Raw genomic sequence first — 21,227 nt, 5'->3', positions numbered from 1 at the left:
AAATGAGATGAAATGACTCGCACTATTTGCTCTGAACAAGCCCAAGCTGTAAATCTAACGTCCCATATAAATCCACCTGTAAACTTAGAAAGGTTCAGCTGTTGATCAAGAGAGAGAACTTCAGCCATTATGTCCTCTAAAAGCTCCACTTGTGTCCTAGACCCCATTCCAAGCTCCTCAAAGACATTCTCCCCCTAATTATAGACTCTATTCTTACTATAATAAATACTTCACTCCAAAGTGCTTATGTTCCACGTCCTTCAAACATGACGTCATTAAACCTCTTCTGAAAAAGACTCATCTAGATCCCGACCTATTGGTAAACTACAGACCTATTTATAATCTTCCCTTCGTCTCGAAAATCTTTTAAAAAGTTGTAGTAAAACAGCTTTGTCGCCCCCTACAGCAGTGTTCAGAGCCCACCACAGCAGGGTTCAGAGCCCACCACAGCAGTGTTCAGAGCCCACCACAGCAGGGTTCAGAGCCCACCACAGCAGGGTTCAGAGCCCACCACAGCAGGGTCCAGAGCCCACCACAGCAGGGTTCAGAGCCCACCACAGCAGGGTCCAGAGCCCACCACAGCAGGGTTCAGAGCCCACCACAGCAGGGTCCAGAGCCCACCACAGCAGGGTTCAGAGCCCACCACAGCAGGGTCCAGAGCCCACCACAGCAGGGTTCAGAGCCCACCACAGCACTGAAACTGCACTAGTTAAAGTCACAAATGATTTGTTATTAGCCGCTGACGATGGACTGGTCTCAATCCTGGTTCTGTTGGACCTCAGCGCAGCGTTTGACACCATCGACCACAACATTCTACTGCAGAGGTTAGAATGTGATGTAGGTGTTGGAGGAACAGCCTTTAGCTGGTTTAAATCCTATTTATCTGATGGGTACCAATTTGTTCATGTAAACCAGAGCTCCTCCACTTGCTCTACAGTCATTTACGGTGTGTCACAGGGGTCAGTACTGGGTCCAATTCTGTTTACTCTTTACATGCTGCCGTTAGGTCACATGATCAGGTCACATGGCATTAACTTCCACTGCTCTGCAGACAACAATCAGCTGTATTTATCAATGAAACCTGATCAGAGCGATCAAGTAGACAGACTTAGTACTTGTGTGAAGGAGATAAAAACCTGGATGACACTAAACTACCTGCTTCTTAACCCTGAAAAAACCGAGGTCATTGTGCTGGAGGTCATTGTGCTGGAGGTCATTGTGCTGGAGGTCATTGTGCTGGAGGTCATTGTGCTTGGCCCTAAGCATCTACGAGACGCTCTATCTGAGCAGATAGTCACACTGGACAATGTCAGTGAAGCCTCCAGTTCTACTGTAAGAAACCTTGGAGTCTTATTTGACCAGGAGCTCTCATTTAAAGCTCATATAAATCAAGCTTGTAAAACAGACTATTTCCATTTGCGCAACAAGAGCCAAAATCAGAAGAATCCTGCCTAAAAGTGATGCTGAAAAACGTCTCCTGCATTTGTAACGACTAGATTAGACTGTAACTCCTGCTTGCAGCGTGTCCTAAAAGCTCCATAAAAAGCTTTCAACTGGTTCAAAATGCAGCAGCAAGATTACTAACAGGAACAAAAAGAAGAGAGCACATTACGCCGGTGCTGGAGTCTCTTCACTGGCTCCTGTCCAGTTTAGAATCACATTTAAAATTCTACTCTTGACCTACAAAGCCATAAATGACATGGCCCCATCCTACCTCAAAGATGCTATAGAACCATATCATCCAAACAGAGCTCTTCGCTCTCAGAATGCTGGCCTTCTGGTGGTCCCAAGAGTCTCTAAAAGTACTGTAGGAGGTAGAGCGTTTAGCTACCAAGCTCCTGTGTTATGGAATCAGCTCCCGACCCATGTTAAATATGCTGACACAGTCTCTTCATTTAAGTCCAGGCTTAAAACGTTCCTCTTCGAAATCGCTTATGGTCAGAGTAGTTAGGAACAGAAACATAAACCCACAGCTTCAGCTACGCTGCCCTAGGAGTAACTGTGCTGGGGGAAGTATGACAGCTTGAGCACTATCCTCTTCTTCTTCTGACTACTTATGCTATCAAACAATATTTATTTTTTGATTCCACTTGCAAACTGTTCACCGCCTTCTTTTCTTTCTCTCACTCCTGAGGACCTGTGGACCCAGATGCCCCTCCCCTGGTGAAGTGGTCCCTGCCCTGTGTGGACGGTCCCTCATCTGCCTGAAGAGTGGGTCCAGCTCGCCTCCGACGGTCCCTCATCTGCCTGAAGAGTGGGTCCAGCTCCAGTCTCCTTGTGTCCGTCTGTCCGTCTGTGAGAGTGGGATCTCTCCTTCACTGGAACTCCTCCAGGTTTCTACGCTTTTTTCCCAAAGAGGTTTTTTTTTTAGTTTTTCCTGCAGAAGGAGAGTCTAAGGACAGAGGACCCTGGGACATCGTCCCTCGCCACCACAGACATTGTTGATTCATTTCTCCCTGTCGCCCTCAGAGGAAACTGTTTTGGGCCTTACAAAAATAAATTGATTTGATTTATTTCAGCTCATATTTGATCATTTGTACTTGTGACATCACAGACAGATTGAGGTTCCCTCATTTTTTGTGTTTATAAAAAGATTAAAATGTTGATTGAATTTGTTCTTGTTAAAGGCCATATCTTCTCACAGTGATGGTCCCCGTGTATGATTGGTGCCTACAGTCTAGAGAACAGTCTCTCTCCTTCTCCTCTGATGAGCAGACGAGCAGGACCTCCTCACCAGGATGAGTCAGCCTGGTGCTTCTCTGTTCGGCGCCTCCTACAGGAAGCACTCTGGACCTGTCACTTCCTCACTTTCTCCTGTTATATTTTTTAATTCTTGCAGCATTTTAGGACTCCCCTTTTTAGCATGGTTTTCCTCCAACAATTAGATTTTTTCCTGCAGATCTTTTAGCTTTTTCTCTTTGTTTCTTTTTTTCGGAGGCAATGGCTATAATTTGTCCTCTCAACACTGCTTTGGAAGCGTCCCAAAGGATGGGCGGAGAAACTTCCCCTGTGTCATTTTCCTCCAGATAAGTCTTAATGTTGTTGGACATTTTGTGCTTAAACAAAGGGTCATTAAGCAGCTGCATGGAACCTCCAACTGTGTTTTTACATATGTCCTGATCACTCAGGTCTATTGTGTCTATATCTGCTTCAGTGATTTTAGATCTGTCTTTATTGAGAACAAAAAAGTCTAATCTATTCTGGAATAGATTGTATGTGGATTAGATAAATGCGTATACTGGCGAGCTCTGGGGTTCAATACCCTCCAGATGTCAATCAATCCTGTATTCTTCATTCATTTACAGAACTTCTTCTTTCTTGTTCCTCCAGAGCCTCTGGAGCTCCACACGTCTAATGTAGCTGAATGTGAAGATTCTAATCTCCTCCACAGATCAGGGTTCCCTCAGAGTGGTTCAGGGTCAGGGTTCCCTCAGAGTGGTTCAGGGTCAGGGTTCCCTCAGAGTGGTTCAGGGGTCAGGGTTCCCTCAGAGTGGTTAAGGGTCAGGGGTCAGGGTTCCCTCAGAGTGGTTCAGGGGTCAGGGTTCCCTCAGAGTGGTTCAGGGTCAGGGTTCCTTCAGAGTGGTTCAGGGTCAGGGTTCCCTCAGAGTGGTTCAGGGTCAGGGTTCCCTCAGAGTGGTTCAGGGTCAGGGTTCCCTCAGAGTGGTTCAGGGGTCAGGGTTCCCTCAGAGTGGTTCAGGGTCAGGGTTCCTTCAGAGTGGTTCAGGGTCAGGGTTCCCTCAGAGTGGTTCAGGGTCAGGGTTCCCTCAGAGTGGTTCAGGGTCAGGGTTCCCTCAGAGTGGTTCAGGGGTCAGGGTTCCCTCAGAGTGGTTCAGGGGTCAGGGTTCCCTCAGAGTGGTTCAGGGGTCAGGGTTTCCTCAGAGTGGTTCAGGGTCAGGGTTCCCTCAGAGTGGTTCACAATCAGGTCCATGACATCAGCATAGAAAGTGACATCGCCCCCTGGTGGAGCCGACACATTTTTTCACCTCAGTCCTGCACCTGCATTATTGCCCCTGTTCATTTGCAGTAGTTTGTTCATCTTAGATCAGAACAGATCAGACCTGGCGTTCTAGTCGACTTGGTCTTCCACATAGAACCCCTCTTCTTCCCGTAGGGCTCTTTTCATTTCCCAGAGCTTGTGGTCTTGGTTCCCTCACACCATAAACTTGGTATGATTAATCATAGGGGATGAAAAAAATAAAGCCAAAAGTTTCAGACGCCGTGAGTTCTCAGCCCATACGTCCTCTCAGGCCGCGCCCACGCCCACCGCGCCCACGCTCGCCGCGCCCACGCTCGCCGCACCCAAGCCCGCCGCGCCCACGCTCGCCACGCCCGTGCTCGCCGGGCCCACGCTCGCCGCATGCACCCAGAATCTAAATCTGACTTAACATCTGCAGTTTCTCTCATTGAGGTCTTCCCTGTATAAATAAAGGCCGTGGCTGCAGAGCCGCGGCGCGGTCAAATGGCTGCGCAGTTTCAGGGACCGCGGCATTTCCCTTATAGCCTGTTATAGCCTCATGGCTAACCCTAACCCTAACCTTAACCCCTTACCCTAACCCTAACCTTATCCCGACGCGGTCTAAAACGGCGCTAAAACGCGGTCAAATAGCGGCACAGTTTCAGGAGCCGGCACAAAAATAACATGTCAGTTTCGGCCGCGCGCCGCGGCTCTGCTGACACTCCCATAAATAAATACAAAATAACATTTAAAAAAGCCACTGTGCCAAGACAGAGATGGCACCGTTACAATGGAGTCAGATCCTCCTTCTGGAACTCCTCCAGGTTTATACTTTTCACAAGGTTTTTTGTAGCTTTTCCTGGTCGAGAAGGAGGGTCTAAGGACAGAAGGAGGGTCTAAGGACAGAAGGAGGAGCTAAGGGTCTAAGGACAGAAGGAGGGTCTAAGGACAGAAGGAGGGTCTAAGGACAGAAGGAGGGTCTAAGGACAGAAGGAGGGTTTAAGGACAGAAGGAGGGTCTAAGGACAGAAGGAGGGTCTAAGGACAGAAGGAGGGTTTAAGGACAGAAGGAGGGTCTAAGGACAGAAGGAGGGTCTAAGGACAGAAGGAGGGTCTAAGGACAGAAGGAGGGTCTAAGGACAGAAGGAGGGTCTAAGGACAGAAGGAGGGTCTAAGGACAGAAGGAGGGTCTAAGGACAGAAGGAGGAGCTAAGGGTCTAAGGACAGAAGGAGGGTCTAAGGACAGAAGGAGGAGCTAAGGGTCTAAGGACAGAAGGAGGGTCTAAGGACAGAAGGAGGGTTTAAGGACAGAAGGAGGGTCTAAGGACAGAAGGAGGGTCTAAGGACAGAAGGAGGGTCTAAGGACAGAAGGAGGGTCTAAGGACAGAAGGAGGAGCTAAGGGTCTAAGGACAGAAGGAGGGTCTAAGGACAGAAGGAGGAGCTAAGGGTCTAAGGACAGAAGGAGGGTCTAAGGACAGAAGGAGGGTTTAAGGACAGAAGGAGGGTTTAAGGACAGAGGACTCTGGGACATCGTCCTCAGAGGAAACTGTTGTGATTTTGGGCGTTGCAAAAATAAATTGAATTGAATATTTCAAAGAACCACTGATGCATATTTCATACTAGATTTTATCTTCTTTATTTAAGGAACATGAAAGAAATATCACTTTACAAAATATATCACTTTACAAAATAATGGGAAAATGGTGGAAGTTTATTAATGTATTTTTTGTAAACACAAAATCACAAATATTAAAAGGAATAATGGAGGATTTTTTGGCCCAAATCTGAGTCTCATTTCCTTGTGGCGTGGACTGTCCATTAGTCCTGCCACGTGTCAAAGGACACGCCTACTGTTCTGCAGAGCCTGGTTCACCTGCAGAGCCTGGTTCACCTGCAGAGCCTGGTTCACCTGCAGAGCCTGGTTCACCTGCAGAGCCTGGTTCACCTGCAGAGCCTGGTTCACCTGCAGAGCCTGGTTCACCTGCAGAGCCTGGTTCACCTGCAGAGCCTGGTTCACCTGCAGAGCCTGGTTCACCTGCAGAGCCTGGTTCACCTGCAGAGCCTGGTTCACCTGCAGAGCCTCGTTCACCTGCAGAGCCTCGCTCACCTGCAGAGCCTCGTTCACCTGCAGAGCCTGGTTCACCTGCAGAGCCTCGTTCACCTGGCATGAGCACTTCCACTTGAGTTCTCAGATCGGTGAAAAATCCTCCATTTGGCCTTTAACTTTTGAGATTATTGCGAGACACTTTCTGTTTTCTCTTTTTTACGTGTTTAGGAATTTTTGTTTTCCTCTTTTCTCTCTGAGCTTCTTTCACTTGTCTTTTCAGCTCCTGCAACACATAAGACAAGAGAGAATCAGGATCTAAGTAGTACAAAAGTATTGAAGTACAGACTTCCAGGACGATGGACGATCCGGTCGTGTCCGTTGATTCTGTTTATTTATCCGTCTTTATTCGTTCACCTGGAGAGACTCGAATTCTACGTGAGAGCAGACATAATGAGCTTGGACACTTGGGCTAACAGGCCCCGCATTAGCATTAGCATTAGCATTGGCTCCGGATGAATCCAGGAGCCAGATGGACCCAGTGATTATGGAGCTTGGTGGGAGAAAACTGAAGAGATTCTAAAGACAGTGGAAGCAGCTGCAGACGCGCCTGGTGCAAATGTGTGAGTTGAAGTGGACACGAGCCACAGAGTGAGAGCTCTGTTTAAGGGACACACTCTCTACATTACACACAACAAACTGGATGAACCACATCTCTTTCTTCAACGAGCCAAGAAACCTTTGGTTCAGTGAAATCCCTCCTGAAAGAAGTGGATTATGCTTTGCTTTATTCTCACGATGTTGAGGATCAACGTGAAGAGAAAGAATAAAAGATTCACTTCAGCAGAGGAAGGACTCACTCCAGGAACACGGACACTTCCTCTCCTCGTGTCCCTTAGATTACATGAAAGAGAGCTGGACTTTACTGGAGACGAGCATGTGCCCAATGTGGGCCAATGTGGGCCAGTGTGGGCCAATGTGAGCCAGTGTGGGCCAATGTGAGCCAATGTGGGCCAGTGTGGGCCAATGTGGGCCAGTGTGGTCCAGTGTGGGCCAATGTGGTCCAGTGTGGGCCAATGTGGGCCAGTGTGGGCCAGTGTTGGCCAATGTGGTCCAGTGTGGGCCAATGTGGGCCAGTGTGTTGTGTAGTTGTGGTTCTTGTGTATCGCTCATGCCATAAACACTGAGTCTATCTTGCTCCTAGACTCTTCTGCAGCCGAATCCGATCTGGAGCAGAGGCGGAGCTGGAGCAGAGGCGGGGCTGGAGCAGAGGCGGGGCTGGAGCAGAGGCGGGGCTGGAGCAGAGGCGGAGCTGGAGCAGAGGCGGAGCTGGAGCAGAGGCGGGGCTGGAGCAGAGGCGGAGCTGGAGCAGAGGCGGAGCTGGAGCAGAGGCGGAGCTGGAGCAGAGGCGGGGCTGGAGCAGAGGCGGGGCTGGAGCAGAGGCGGGGCTGGAGCAGAGGCGGAGCTGGAGCAGAGGCGGGGCTGGAGCAGAGGCGGGGCTGGAGCAGAGGCGGGGCTGGAGCAGAGGCGGGGCTGGAGCAGAGGCGGAGCTGGAGCAGAGGCGGAGCTGGAGCAGAGGCGGAGCTGGAGCAGAGGCGGGGCTGGAGCAGAGGCGGGGCTGGAGCAGAGGCGGGGCTGGAGCAGAGGCGGGGCTGGAGCAGAGGCGGGGCTGGAGCAGAGGCGGGGCTGGAGCAGAGGCGGGGCTGGAGCAGAGGCGGGGCTGGAGCAGAGGCGGGGCTGGAGCAGAGGCGGAGCTGGAGCAGAGGCGGGGCTGGAGCAGAGGCGGGGCTGGAGCAGAGGCGGGGCTGGAGCAGAGGCGGGGCTGGAGCAGAGGCGGAGCTGGAGCAGAGGCGGGGCCAGGCTCTGTAGAAAACCCCTTTAAATAGTGATAAACCCGATGAACTCGAGCTGGACCATCGTGACACGATGTTTCAACTGAATATGATAAAAACCCAAGAAGACTTCATTGAAAAGAATCCCAGCTCAAGTGAAAGTGCCAAGACAACGATAGTGACGATCCATAGCAGAAAGAGACAAAAGAGACAAAAGAGACAAAAGAGACACGGCAGAATAACACTTGGGTCCATGTCCCTGTTGGACATTTGATTTTACTTTTGAAATGGAAAATCCTAAAATCGGAAAATGGACTGAACATGTGTCACGTGGTGCGTTTTCAGTCCTTTGAGATGAAAGACACTTTTTATCAGTGTTATAAAAATATTCAACGCGGTGTTTCAGGAAACACCGGTCAGTGAGTTGGTGAAATAATTGAAAAATTAAAGATTTCAACGTTTTTTCAACAAAATGCTTTTTTTTTTCAGTCGGCTAGTTTCAAAACGGGTCGGTCGTGTTACGGCAAACAGACATATTATTTTGCCAAAGCCCCACATAAATTCAAGTCCCATTTAGTCTGAAGTTTGTAAAATGTGTTTCAATTTAAGTCCAAATGTGCGTAAGTCCCGTCCAGTCCTTGACTCAGTTTGTGTCATTATCGTTTCATGATCCAAAGGGATTAATCCCAGAAAATGAGTGGACAAGGAAAACACAAGCCTAGTAAAGCAACTGATCAAGACGAACTAACCCACCAACCCAGGCCCCGCCTCACAAGCTAACAAGGCTAACATGGCTAACGAGGCTAACATGGCTAATGAGGCTAACATGGCTAGCAGGTCCGACAACAACTCTTTCCCCGCATGTGAGATGTGCTTCTGCTGGCCCGGATAAAGAATCACACTACGTCCTGGAGGAAGGAGAAGAGGCCACGCTGCACCGTTAGCCTGTTAGCCGTTAGCCTCCATGTGTGAAATAAAATGAGAAATGCAGCATGATATGGCGTCGCTCAGAACCAAAATGAGAGCTACGATTGGAACCTGAACCGAGCAGTTTGAAAGAAACTTCAAAGAGCTGAAAGAGCGGGAGGAAATGGAGCTGAACAGAAGATAATGATGAGCTGCAGACGCAGACGCACTCCTTAAAGGCTCTGGAGTGTGGGTCCTCCCATCACAAGAGAAAGAGCACATCACCATGGCAACAAGACCAGCTGATAAACCATGAGACCTCCAGGGTTAAAGGAGACCTCCAGAAGGAGACCTCCGGAGTTAAAGGAGACCTCCGGGGTTAAAGGAGACCTCCGGGGTTAAAGGAGACCTCCGGGGTTAAAGGAGACCTCCAGAGTTAAAGGAGACCTCCAGAGTTAAAGGAGACCTGAGAGTTAAAGGAGACCTCAGAGTTAAAGGAGACCTCCAGAGTTAAAGGAGACCTCCAGAGTTAAAGGAGACCTCCAGAGTTAAAGGAGACCTCCAGAGTTAAAGGAGACCTCCAGAGTTAAAGGAGACCTCCGGGGTTAAAGGAGACCTCCGGGGTTAAAGGAGACCTCCGGGGTTAAAGGAGACCTCCGGGGTTAAAGGAGACCTCCGGGGTTAAAGGAGACCTCCAGAGTTAAAGGAGACCTCCAGAGTTAAAGGAGACCTCCAGGGTTAAAGGAGACCTCCAGAGTTAAAGGAGACCTCAGAGTTAAAGGAGACCTCCAGAGTTAAAGGAGACCTCAGAGTTAAAGGAGACCTCCAGAGTTAAAGGAGACCTCAGAGTTAAAGGAGACCTCAGAGTTAAAGGAGACCTCCAGGGTTAAAGGAGACCTCCAGAGTTAAAGGAGACCTCAGAGTTAAAGGAGACCTCCAGAGTTAAAGGAGACCTCCAGAGTTAAAGGAGACCTCCAGAGTTAAAGGAGACCTCAGAGTTAAAGGAGACCTCCAGAGTTAAAGGAGACCTCAGAGTTAAAGGAGACCTCCAGAGTTAAAGGAGACCTCCAGAGTTAAAGGAGACCTCCAGGGTTAAAGGAGACCTCAGGGTTAAAGGAGACCTCCAGAGTTAAAGGAGACCTCAGAGTTAAAGGAGACCTCCAGGGTTAAAGGAGACCTCCAGAGTTAAAGGAGACCTCAGAGTTAAAGGAGACCTCAGAGTTAAAGGAGACCTCCAGAGTTAAAGGAGACCTCCAGAGTTAAAGGAGACCTCCAGAGTTAAAGGAGACCTCCAGAGTTAAAGGAGACCTCAGGGTTAAAGGAGACCTCCAGAGTTAAAGGAGACCTCAGGGTTAAAGGAGACCTCCAGAGTTAAAGGAGACCTCAGGGTTAAAGGAGACCTCAGAGTTAAAGGAGACCTCAGAGTTAAAGGAGACCTCCATGGTTAAAGGAGACCTCCAGAGTTAAAGGAGACCTCCAGGGTTAAAGGAGACCTCCAGAGTTAAAGGAGACCTCCAGAGTTAAAGGAGACCTCCAGAGTTAAAGGAGACCTCCAGAGTTAAAGGAGACCTCCAGAGTTAAAGGAGACCTCAGAGTTAAAGGAGACCTCCAGGGTTAAAGGAGACCTCCAGAGTTAAAGGAGACCTCCAGAGTTAAAGGAGACCTCAGAGTTAAAGGAGACCTCCAGAGTTAAAGGAGACCTCAGAGTTAAAGGAGACCTCAGGGTTAAAGGAGACCTCCAGAGTTAAAGGAGACCTCAGGGTTAAAGGAGACCTCCAGAACAAAGGCAAGAGCACCTTCTTTGCTCCAGATATTCTATACGAGATTCGTAAACTGCAAGGAAAGTTCCACCACATGTGTGAGGAGCTCAGGAGGAGAAAACTGAGACATGGGTTCTCTTTCCCTGGGACTCTTCTGGTGACATACCATTTGCATCTCCTCAGGAAGATGCAAATCATCAAAGAACTGAACAGGAACAAGAGATGGAGCCCCCAGCGTGGGGCATGGAAGTTCAGATTGTAGTCACATGGTGATACATTTCTGTTGTTTTAAATAGACTGATGATCATGATGTGACATGTTTGTTTTTGACATCAGATTTGATGCTCCTTGTTGGCTGCTTTAATACATAATATCTGTGTCTTGTTACATCCCCTCATCAGAGTGCCAAATGTGGGTGATTGAATTTGTGGGAAAAATGAAAAATACATGTAGGGGGCAACAGGGGGGCCATGGGTCGAATCCGGCCACGCCCCCCTCTCAGTGACATCATGACACGCTGCATTTCCTGTTTCTTTTCATACATCATGGGCCGGATTTTGCCCCTGGAGGTAGTGCCACCTTAATGCTGGTTTCAAGAGGCTGGACTTCCCTCCCCCCTCGCCCCCACCTCCCGTCCCCCTCCCTTCCCCCCCCTCCCCTCGCCTCAGGTTTTTGTTTGGTCAGCGACTCCTGAAGTAGGACAGTAAGGCCTACAGTCCTCTGGTCGGCTGGAATATGAAATACCTTTCTGTCTGATGTCTCTTCTGTTTGGTTCATGTTGTCCTCCTCTTCTCCAGAAGATGACGTGTCCTGCTCCACATCCACCTGCAGATTCTCCAGTAAAGCTGGAATCTGGACCAAAGAAAGACATTCAATCAGTCTTCTTTTGAACACAGGACCTGGAAGGAAGTAATAGGGTGCGATTTGTTTTCTAACTGAAATGTTAGTTTGAGACTGAATCCAGAAAACACTGACATGAACCAGATCGTCCAAAGAGGTTCAGTCAAAAAGAGCAAAGATGATTTCCATTTGTTGGCAAATATTCAAGTCCCTTTGGCTCCATTTGTAAATGTGACACAGGAGCACAACCAAACACTAGCACCCTGAGACTGGACACTAGCACCCTGAGACTGGACACTAGCACCCTGAGACTGTACACTAGCACCCTGAGACTGGACACCAGCACCCTGAGACTGGACACTAGCACCCTGAGACTGGACACTAGCACCCTGAGACTGGGCACCAGCACCCTGAGACTGGACACTAGCACCCTGAGACTGGACACCAGCACCCTGAGACTGGACACCAGCACCCTGAGACTGGACACTAGCACCCTGGGACTGCACACTAGCACCCTGAGACTGGACACTAGCACCCTGAGACTGGACACTAGCACCCTGAGACTGGACACTAGCACCCTGAGACTGGACACTAGCACCCTGAGACTGGACACTAGCACCCTGAGACTGGACACTAGCACCCTGAGACTGGGCACCAGCACCCTGAGACTGGACACTAGCACCCTGAGACTGGACACTAGCACCCTGAGACTGGACACCAGCACCCTGAGACTGGACACCAGCACCCTGAGACTGGACACCAGCACCCTGAGACTGGACACCAGCACCCTGAGACTGGACACTAGCACCCTGAGACTGGACACCAGCACCCTGAGACTGGACACCAGCACCCTGAGACTGGACACCAGCACCCTGAGACTGTACACTAGCACCCTGAGACTGGACACTAGCACCCTGAGACTGGACACTAGCACCCTGAGACTGGACACTAGCACCCTGAGACTGGGCACCAGCACCCTGAGACTGGACACTAGCACCCTGAGACTGGACACCAGCACCCTGAGAACTGGACACCAGCACCCTGAGACTGGACACCAGCACCCTGAGACTGGACACTAGCACCCTGAGACTGGACACTAGCACCCTGAGACTGGACACTAGCACCCTGAGACTGGACACAGCACCCTGAGACTGGACACCAGCACCCTGAGACTGGACACCAGCACCCTGAGACTGGACACTAGCACCCTGAGACTGGACACTAGCACCCTGAGACTGGACACTAGCACCCTGAGACTGGACACCAGCACCCTGAGACTGGACACCAGCACCCTGAGACTGGACACCAGCACCCTGAGACTGGACACTAGCACCCTGAGACTGGACACTAGCACCCTGAGACTGGACACTAGCACCCTGAGACTGGACACCAGCACCCTGAGACTGGACACCAGCACCCTGAGACTGGACACCAGCACCCTGAGACTGGACACCAGCACCCTGGACTGGACACCAGCACCCTGAGACTGGACACCAGCACCCTGAGACTGGACACCAGCACCCTGAGACTGGACACCAGCACCCTGAGACTGGACACCAGCACCCTGAGACTGGACACCTAGCACCCTGAGACTGGACACCAGCACCCTGAGACTGGACACTAGCACCCTGAGACTGGACACTAGCACCCTGAGACTGGACACTAGCACCCTGAGACTGGACACTAGCACCCTGAGACTGGACACTAGCACCCTGAGACTGGACACTAGCACCCTGAGACTGGACACCAGCACCCTGAGACTGGACACTAGCACCCTGAGACTGGACACTAGCACCCTGAGACTGGACACCAGCACCCTGAGACTGGACACCAGCACCCTGAGACTGGACACTAGCACCCTGAGACTGGACACTAGCACCCTGAGACTGGACACCAGCACCCTGAGACTGGACACCAGCACCCTGAGACTGGACACCAGCACCCTGAGACTGGACACCAGCACCCTGAGACTGGACACTAGCACCCTGAGACTGGACACTAGCACCCTGAGACTGGACACCAGCACCCTGAGACTGGACACCAGCACCCTGAGACTGGACACCAGCACCCTGAGACTGGACACTAGCACCCTGAGACTGGACACTAGCACCCTGAGACTGGACACTAGCACCCTGAGACTGGACACCAGCACCCTGAGACTGGACACCAGCACCCTGAGACTGTACACCAGCACCCTGAGACTGGACACCAGCACCCTGAGACTGGACACTAGCACCCTGAGACTGGACACCAGCACCCTGAGACTGGACACCAGCACCCTGAGACTGGACACCAGCACCCTGAGACTGGACACCAGCACCCTGAGACTGGACACTAGCACCCTGAGACTGGACACTAGCACCCTGAGACTGGACACCAGCACCCTGAGACTGTACACCAGCACCCTGAGACTGGACACTAGCACCCTGAGACTGGACACTAGCACCCTGGGACTGGACACTAGCACCCTGAGACTGGGTACTAGCACTCTGAGACTGGACACCAGCACCCTGAGACTGGACACCAGCACCCTGAGACTGGACACCAGCACCCTGAGACTGAACACCAGCACCCTGAGACTGGACACTAGCACCCTGAGACTGGACACCAGCACCCTGAGACTGTACACTAGCACCCTGAGACTGGACACTAGCACCCTGAGACTGGACACCAGCACCCTGAGACTGTACACCAGCACCCTGAGACTGGACACTAGCACCCTGAGACTGGACACCAGCACCCTGAGACTGGACACCAGCACCCTGAGACTGGACACTAGCACCCTGAGACTGGACACTAGCACCCTGAGACTGGACACCAGCACCCTGAGACTGGACACCAGCACCCTGAGACTGTACACTAGCACCCTGAGACTGGACACTAGCACCCTGAGACTGGACACTAGCACCCTGAGACTGGACACCAGCACCCTGAGACTGGACACCAGCACCCTGAGACTGGACACCAGCACCCTGAGACTGGACACTAGCACCCTGAGACTGGACACTAGCACCCTGAGACTGGACACTAGCACCCTGAGACTGGACACTAGCACCCTGAGACTGTACACTAGCACCCTGAGACTGGACACTAGCACCCTGAGACTGGACACTAGCACCCTGAGACTGGACACTAGCACCCTGAGACTGGACACTAGCACCCTGAGACTGGACACTAGCACCCTGAGACTGGGTACTAGCACTCTGAGACTGGACACTAGCACCCTGAGACTGGACACTAGCACCCTGAGACTGGACACTAGCACCCTGAGACTGGACACTAGCACCCTGAGACTGGACACCAGCACCCTGAGACTGGACACCAGCACCCTGAGACTGGACACTAGCACCCTGGGACTGCACACTAGCACCCTGAGACTGGACACTAGCACCCTGAGACTGGACACTAGCACCCTGAGACTGGACACTAGCACCCTGAGACTGGACACTAGCACCCTGAGACTGGACACTAGCACCCTGAGACTGGACACTAGCACCCTGAGACTGGACACTAGCACCCTGAGACTGGACACTAGCACCCTGAGACTGGACACTAGCACCCTGAGACTGGACACTAGCACCCTGAGACTGTACACTAGCACCCTGAGACTGGACACCAGCACCCTGAGACTGGACACCAGCACCCTGAGACTGGACACCAGCACCCTGAGACTGTACACTAGCACCCTGAGACTGGACACTAGCACCCTGAGACTGGACACTAGCACCCTGAGACTGGACACTAGCACCCTGAGACTGGACACCAGCACCCTGAGACTGGACACCAGCACCCTGAGACTGGACACTAGCACCCTGAGACTGGACACTAGCACCCTGAGACTGGACACTAGCACCCTGAGACTGGACAATAGCACCCTGAGACTGGACACTAGCACCCTGAGACTGGACACTAGCATCCTGCGACTGGACATAATATATATAACAATATACTGTTGCTAATGGGTAGAACTACTTGATGCTGGTGTGGCTGATCATGAATAATGCTGGTGACTCACCGTCTGCACGCCAGAGAGGTCCTTGTTCAGTCCCGTCAGCGTCTGGTACAGCACCTGCAGCACAACGTTTAGTTCTCAAGGGTCAAATGCAGCAACAAGACCAGTATTTTGGCACAAAGCATTTACCCTTTGTTTTGTCCAAATAGGACACTAATGGCCAGTCACTATGTGTACATGCAGGGCAAAATAAACTGTTTTTATTTGATCTGTAGGCTTTATTAGACAGGACAGAGTGTGTTTAGCCTTTAAGGTCCTTTTGACAGTGCAGTGGCCCCAGTGCAGTGGCCCCAGTGCAGTGGCCCCAGTGCAGTGGCCCCAGTGGAGTGGCCCCAGTGGAGTGGCCCCAGTGGAGTGGCCCCAGTGGAGTGGCCCCAGTGGAGTGGCCCCAGTGGAGTGGCCCCAGTGGAGTGGCCCCAGTGGAGTGGCCCCAGTGGAGTGGCCCCAGTGGAGTGGCCCCAGCGGAGTGGCCCCAGCGGAGTGGCCCCAGTGGAGTGGCCCCTGAAGTGCCCCTGAAGTGCTTCTTGTGGATGACGTTTACACATGTTACAGGCGTGTTGAGCCGTGCGCACTGGAAGCTCCTGTTTTACACACCCATTCTAAACCTATTGGCTTCCCAGACATTTGTTTTTCCACTGACACCAGGGCAAAGCTGGACAACATATACTAGTGGCAGCAAATACATCTTTAATTATACATCTTTTTAGTCACCTGCCCTATGCTTCAGTCACCACGTCAGAGCACAACGCAGCCTAAATACCATGCTTTACACACATGCCAGCCTCCTGTACAACCTGCTGCACCACTCACACAGCCAGACCCTTGAAGAAGTACTGAAGTAGAGCCTCCTCTTGCTGCACGCGCTCCGCTTTGTTCTAACTTAGCCAAAAACGGATGAAACTGGTTATAGTCCCTGATCTCAATTTCTACAGCGTCCACCCCTCTGGATGTCCCATAGAACATTAAGCAGGAACTGCCACTGGCCTGGTTGTGTACGCTTCCACTAGTCTGCAGACAAATGCTTTATCGTAGACACTATCCAGAAATAAACCTACAAATGGAAATGTTGTGCAAAGTTCAGAAAGGCAGAGCCCAAAGCTGAGGGAAGTAGTTATTGTGGCTGTGTGACTGGCTCTGAATGTGGTCGGGTCCTGCAAGAGCGCTGAGCTCAGGCCGCACTGCACATGGGGGAAGATGCATTACAAAGTTCAACATCTACAGTAGTGTAGTCTTTTATGTAACTTCTAAGTAGTGTAATGTGTGTCCTGGCCATGGTGACGAAGAGTGAAGAGTCTGTGTTTGCTTTGACGGGGACATCGAGTTATAATGGGACAGAACAATGAAGTACATTTTTAAAAACATGCATAGCCAAGGTTGGTGGCAAGATTTGTGAGGGCCCTTTATCACCGCTTGCAGTTTTAAGGCATCTATGTTTACCTAAAGTGAGGCTATATTTATGACGTATTATAAATGACAGCTACAGTTTGAGTGCTAAAGGACAGGTTTGAGGGAAGTCTTGGTAGTTCTCTGCATGTGAACATAGTGAGTGATACTTTGGTCCTCACATTGTCATGTTGTCCTGCGGCTGTGGGCAGAGCTCGGACCTGCTCCACGTGCCTCTCGTAGTCCTTCACTTGAGTCAAAGTCCTGGGGATGTATACCTGCTTAAAGACCTGGGGAGAGGAAAGTCTATTGATTCTCTCATACATTAGCGTTGCTTTACTTGCATTCAGACCTCTTCGTCCATGCAGTCCTGAGCGGAGCGCTGCTCTGTGGTCTGCTCAGAGGCCAAAGTCATGACCTGCAGGAGCAAATCTGCTTATTTCCATGGATTGTACAAGTGAAAAACATGTTACGACTGAAGAAGTCAAACCTGGTCCAGGTAGGACTGAATATTGGCATCGTTAATGGTCAGATCGGTGATGAAGTCAAAGAGTTCTCGGATAGTCATCACAGCGACGGCTCGCTTTGCAAAAAAATCTGAACAAAACACAAATTCACGGCTGTTACAGAGACAAACTTGATCATTTACAGACCGGAAAAGACAAATGTGTTGTTTAAAGCTGAACTGAGTTGAAAGCACAGGAGCCTGTGCATGGGCTGTGTTTGAACCACATCATCTCAGGTTTCCTCTTGAAAACAGATGAAAGCTCTGGATGTGATTAGAAAATGTTAGCACCCTTGGGTGCTTAAATCTAGTGCTTTGTCAGGAGAATCTGAAGGTACATTTATGGTGATACTTTGGCTGCGTTTGATTGGGTCGATTGCCATGACTTTTTTTACATTATTTTAGACACATGTGCTTTTTGACCATGTGACCGTGTGTGCACCCACCGACCCCCGATGTGACCGTGTGTGCACCCACCGACCCCCGATGTGACCGTGTGTGCACCCACCGACCCCCGATGTGACCGTGTGTGCACCCACCGACCCCCGATGTGACCCCCGATGTGACCGTGTGTGCACCCACCGACCCCCGATGTGACCGTGAGTGCACCCACCGACCCCCGATGTGACCGAGTGTGCACCCACCGACCCCCGATGTGACCGTGTGTGCACCCACCGACCCCCGATGTGACCGTGTGTGCACCCACCGACCCCCGATGTGACCATGAGTGCACCCACCGACCCCCGATGTGACCGTGTGTGCACCCACCGACCCCCGATGTGACCGTGTGTGCACCCACCGACCCCCGATGTGACCGTGTGTGCACCCACCGACCCCCGATGTGACCGTGAGTGCACCCACCGACCCCCGATGTGACCGAGTGTGCACCCACCGACCCCCGATGTGACCGTGTGTGCACCCACCGACCCCCGATGTGACCGTGAGTGCACCCACCGACCCCCGATGTGACCGTGAGTGCACCCACCGACCCCCGATGTGACCGTGAGTGCACCCACCGACCCCCGATGTGACCGTGTGTGCACCCACCGACCCCCGATGTGACCGTGTGTGCACCCACCGACCCCCGATGTGACCGTGAGTGCACCCACCGACCCCCGATGTGACCGTGTGTGCACCCACCGACCCCCGATGTGACCGTGTGTGCACCCACCGACCCCCGATGTGACCGTGTGTGCACCCACCGACCCCCGATGTGACCGTGTGTGCACCCACCGACCCCCGATGTGACCGTGTGTGCACCCACCGACCCCCGATGTGACCATGAGTGCACCCACCGACCCCCGATGTGACCGTGTGTGCACCCACCGACCCCCGATGTGACCGTGTGTGCACCCACCGACCCCCGATGTGACCATGAGTGCACCCACCGACCCCCGATGTGACCGTGTGTGCACCCACCGACCCCCGATGTGACCATGAGTGCACCCACCGACCCCCGATGTGACCATGAGTGCACCCACCGACCCCCGATGTGACCATGAGTGCACCCACCGACCCCCGATGTGACCGTGTGTGCACCCACCGACCCCCGATGTGACCGTGTGTGCACCCACCGACCCCCGATGTGACCGTGTGTGCACCCACCGACCCCCGATGTGACCGTGAGTGCACCCACCGACCCCCGATGTGACCGTGTGTGCACCCACCGACCCCCGATGTGACCATGAGTGCACCCACCGACCCCCGATGTGACCGTGTGTGCACCCATGGTAGTGAGTACTTCCTCAAGTATATTTTGTTGTGTGTGGAGTATTCGGGTCCGAAGCTCCAATGTCCTTTATGTCCTTTATGTCCTTCTATAGAAATGTCTGAGGTGCATTTACACCAGGGGGGGCAATTATTTTCCTCTGAGGGCCATATTTGAATCCAGGCCCGCCATCATTGGTGTGAAGGGAAAAAAATCCAAACAATTGAATATCAAATAAAATATCACTTTTCTGTCAAATATAGGCTATTAAATCTATTATTGAATTCATTTCACCTCATATTTATTAAGGACACAAGTGCAGACAGATGCCTGAGGGCACAAGCTTGGCGGGCCGGACTGAAAGGCCCGGCGGGCCGGATGTGGCCTGCGGGCCGTAGTTTGCCCAGCCCTGATTTACACTGATAACTTTGTTTCACAGGTTTTATACCGTGTCGTGGGGATTCAAGTCAGAGCATTTCTGTGAACAAAGCAATACAAACCATATATTTTGGTTCTTTGGGCAATAAAGTCTTAAGTTAAGCATTCATTTTAAAGCAAAGCTAAAGTCTATTCTGATGATTTGCAGAGGTTCAAATAGTGCACTTCAGCACAATCATCATGCCCTTTGGACTCACTCCAGACTGACCAGTGTGAGTGTGTTCACAGGGCTGTGGAGGGCTCAGGACATATGGGGACATTATGGGGGACATATGGGGGACATATGGGGGACATTATGGGGGACATATGGGGACATTATGGGGGACATATGGGGACATTATGGGGGACATATGGGGACATTATGGGGGACATATGGGGGACATATGGGGGACATTATGGGGGACATATGGGGACATTATGGGGGACATTATGGGGGACATATGGGGGACATATGGGGGACATATGGGGGACATATGGGGGACATTATGGGGGACATTATGGGGGACATATGGGGACATTATGGGGGACATATGGGGACATTATGGGGGACATATGGGGGCCATCAGACGTGCATTTAGAGACTCATCTAGAGGGAAAACATATTTGCATTGATGGTAAACAAAAGTATTCTTCTTCCTAAATGAGCCTGTGATAAAAGGTCAGTTGACAGTGACACACGCTGCGTCCATCACGCTGCGTCCATCACGAGGATCTTACAGGACATGTCAATAGCAATATTAGGCATGGACTTTTAGATTCAAATCAAAGAGGATCGTTAAAACGGGCTTTTATAATGAGTCCACACTTCCTCCTCCGGACCTGCAGAGGGCAGCAGTCGTACCATTGACGTTGGTGCAGTCTTTGCGGAGGAACTCCAGAGCGTGTGGATGGTCGTGTTCCACCGACTGAGACACGTCGATGATGAAGACGTCTCCTTCATGAAACCTGCACGACACAAACAGCTTCAGTCCCGGGGGTCATACCACTTTAACCCCAGCATACCAAGGATTCATTACCCTATTTTATAATTACATTCATGCTCATACTTGTACTCCAGAGCCACTTATGTGATTTTATTTGTTATTTTCACACTTGGAGCCACATTTCATACTCCAGTGCCACTTCTCCATGATACATGTTTACCTGGTGCGACTTATAGACTTATTTTCTGTGTGGGAGCATGTTGTACTCCCTGCTAGTACTATCATAATAAGAAGTAGTTTGCATCAGCGAATAGTCACAAGGTAAATACAGAATAAAGGTCGTCACTATGGTTCTATTCCATCCCTGACCACCAGAGGGCAGTGTTCCCTCCACATGCGTGACAGGAACCAGTGCTTAACTTTAAGGAGGTTTGGCAAAGATGCTTCAACACGAGTGACACTGGATCCTTTGAATCCTCCTTAGATTTCTGTGATTCAACTTTCACACAAACTTCCTTTAAAGTTCCTGCTGCAACGTGTATTTGATACAAATCTCATTTACATGAAAATACAATATTTTTAAGGTAAAAATAAAAACTGTTTTTACTCAAATCCTTCAAAGCCGAGTTCAGCATCAGAATGTATGCCCCGAGAGGACATGTGTTCAAGTGTTTGACTATGTAGGACGTGTAAGACTGAGGACAGAGGACATAGACTCTGTAGGACATGTAGGTCTGAGGATAGAGGACATAGACTCTGTAGGACGTGTAGGTCTGAGGACAGAGGACATAGACTCTGTAGGACATGTAGGTCTGAGGACAGAGGACATAGACTCTGTAGGACATGTAGGTCTGAGGACAGAGGACATAGACTCTGTAGGACATGTAGGTCTGAGGATAGAGGACATAGACTCTGTAGGAC

At 51.2% G+C, this 21,227-nt stretch overlaps 1 protein-coding gene across 1 annotated transcript in view; it reads right to left on the bottom strand.

Moving 5' to 3' along the window:
• Positions 1-5,957: 5,957 nt before the first annotated feature.
• The window catches only part of riok1 (RIO kinase 1 (yeast)), a 52,863-nt gene continuing 37,593 nt past the window's right edge, over positions 5,958-21,227 (bottom strand). Inside the window, exons 11-17 of the mRNA XM_072433353.1 lie at positions 20,225-20,328; positions 17,223-17,329; positions 17,085-17,150; positions 16,915-17,022; positions 15,353-15,406; positions 11,242-11,349; positions 5,958-6,285 (exon numbers count right to left, since the gene is read on the bottom strand). Coding sequence (XP_072289454.1) covers positions 6,175-6,285; positions 11,242-11,349; positions 15,353-15,406; positions 16,915-17,022; positions 17,085-17,150; positions 17,223-17,329; positions 20,225-20,328 — 658 coding nt within the window. The 3' untranslated portion in view covers positions 5,958-6,174. The remainder of the gene's footprint in view (positions 6,286-11,241; positions 11,350-15,352; positions 15,407-16,914; positions 17,023-17,084; positions 17,151-17,222; positions 17,330-20,224; positions 20,329-21,227) is intronic.

The sequence above is a fragment of the Eucyclogobius newberryi genome, unplaced genomic scaffold (genome assembly GCF_026437365.1).
Source record: "Eucyclogobius newberryi isolate DKJ021-1_F unplaced genomic scaffold, fEucNew1.0.hap1 SCAF_6, whole genome shotgun sequence".
NCBI lineage: Eukaryota > Metazoa > Chordata > Actinopteri > Gobiiformes > Gobiidae > Eucyclogobius > Eucyclogobius newberryi.
This window is presented reverse-complemented; position numbering and strand designations above follow the sequence as displayed.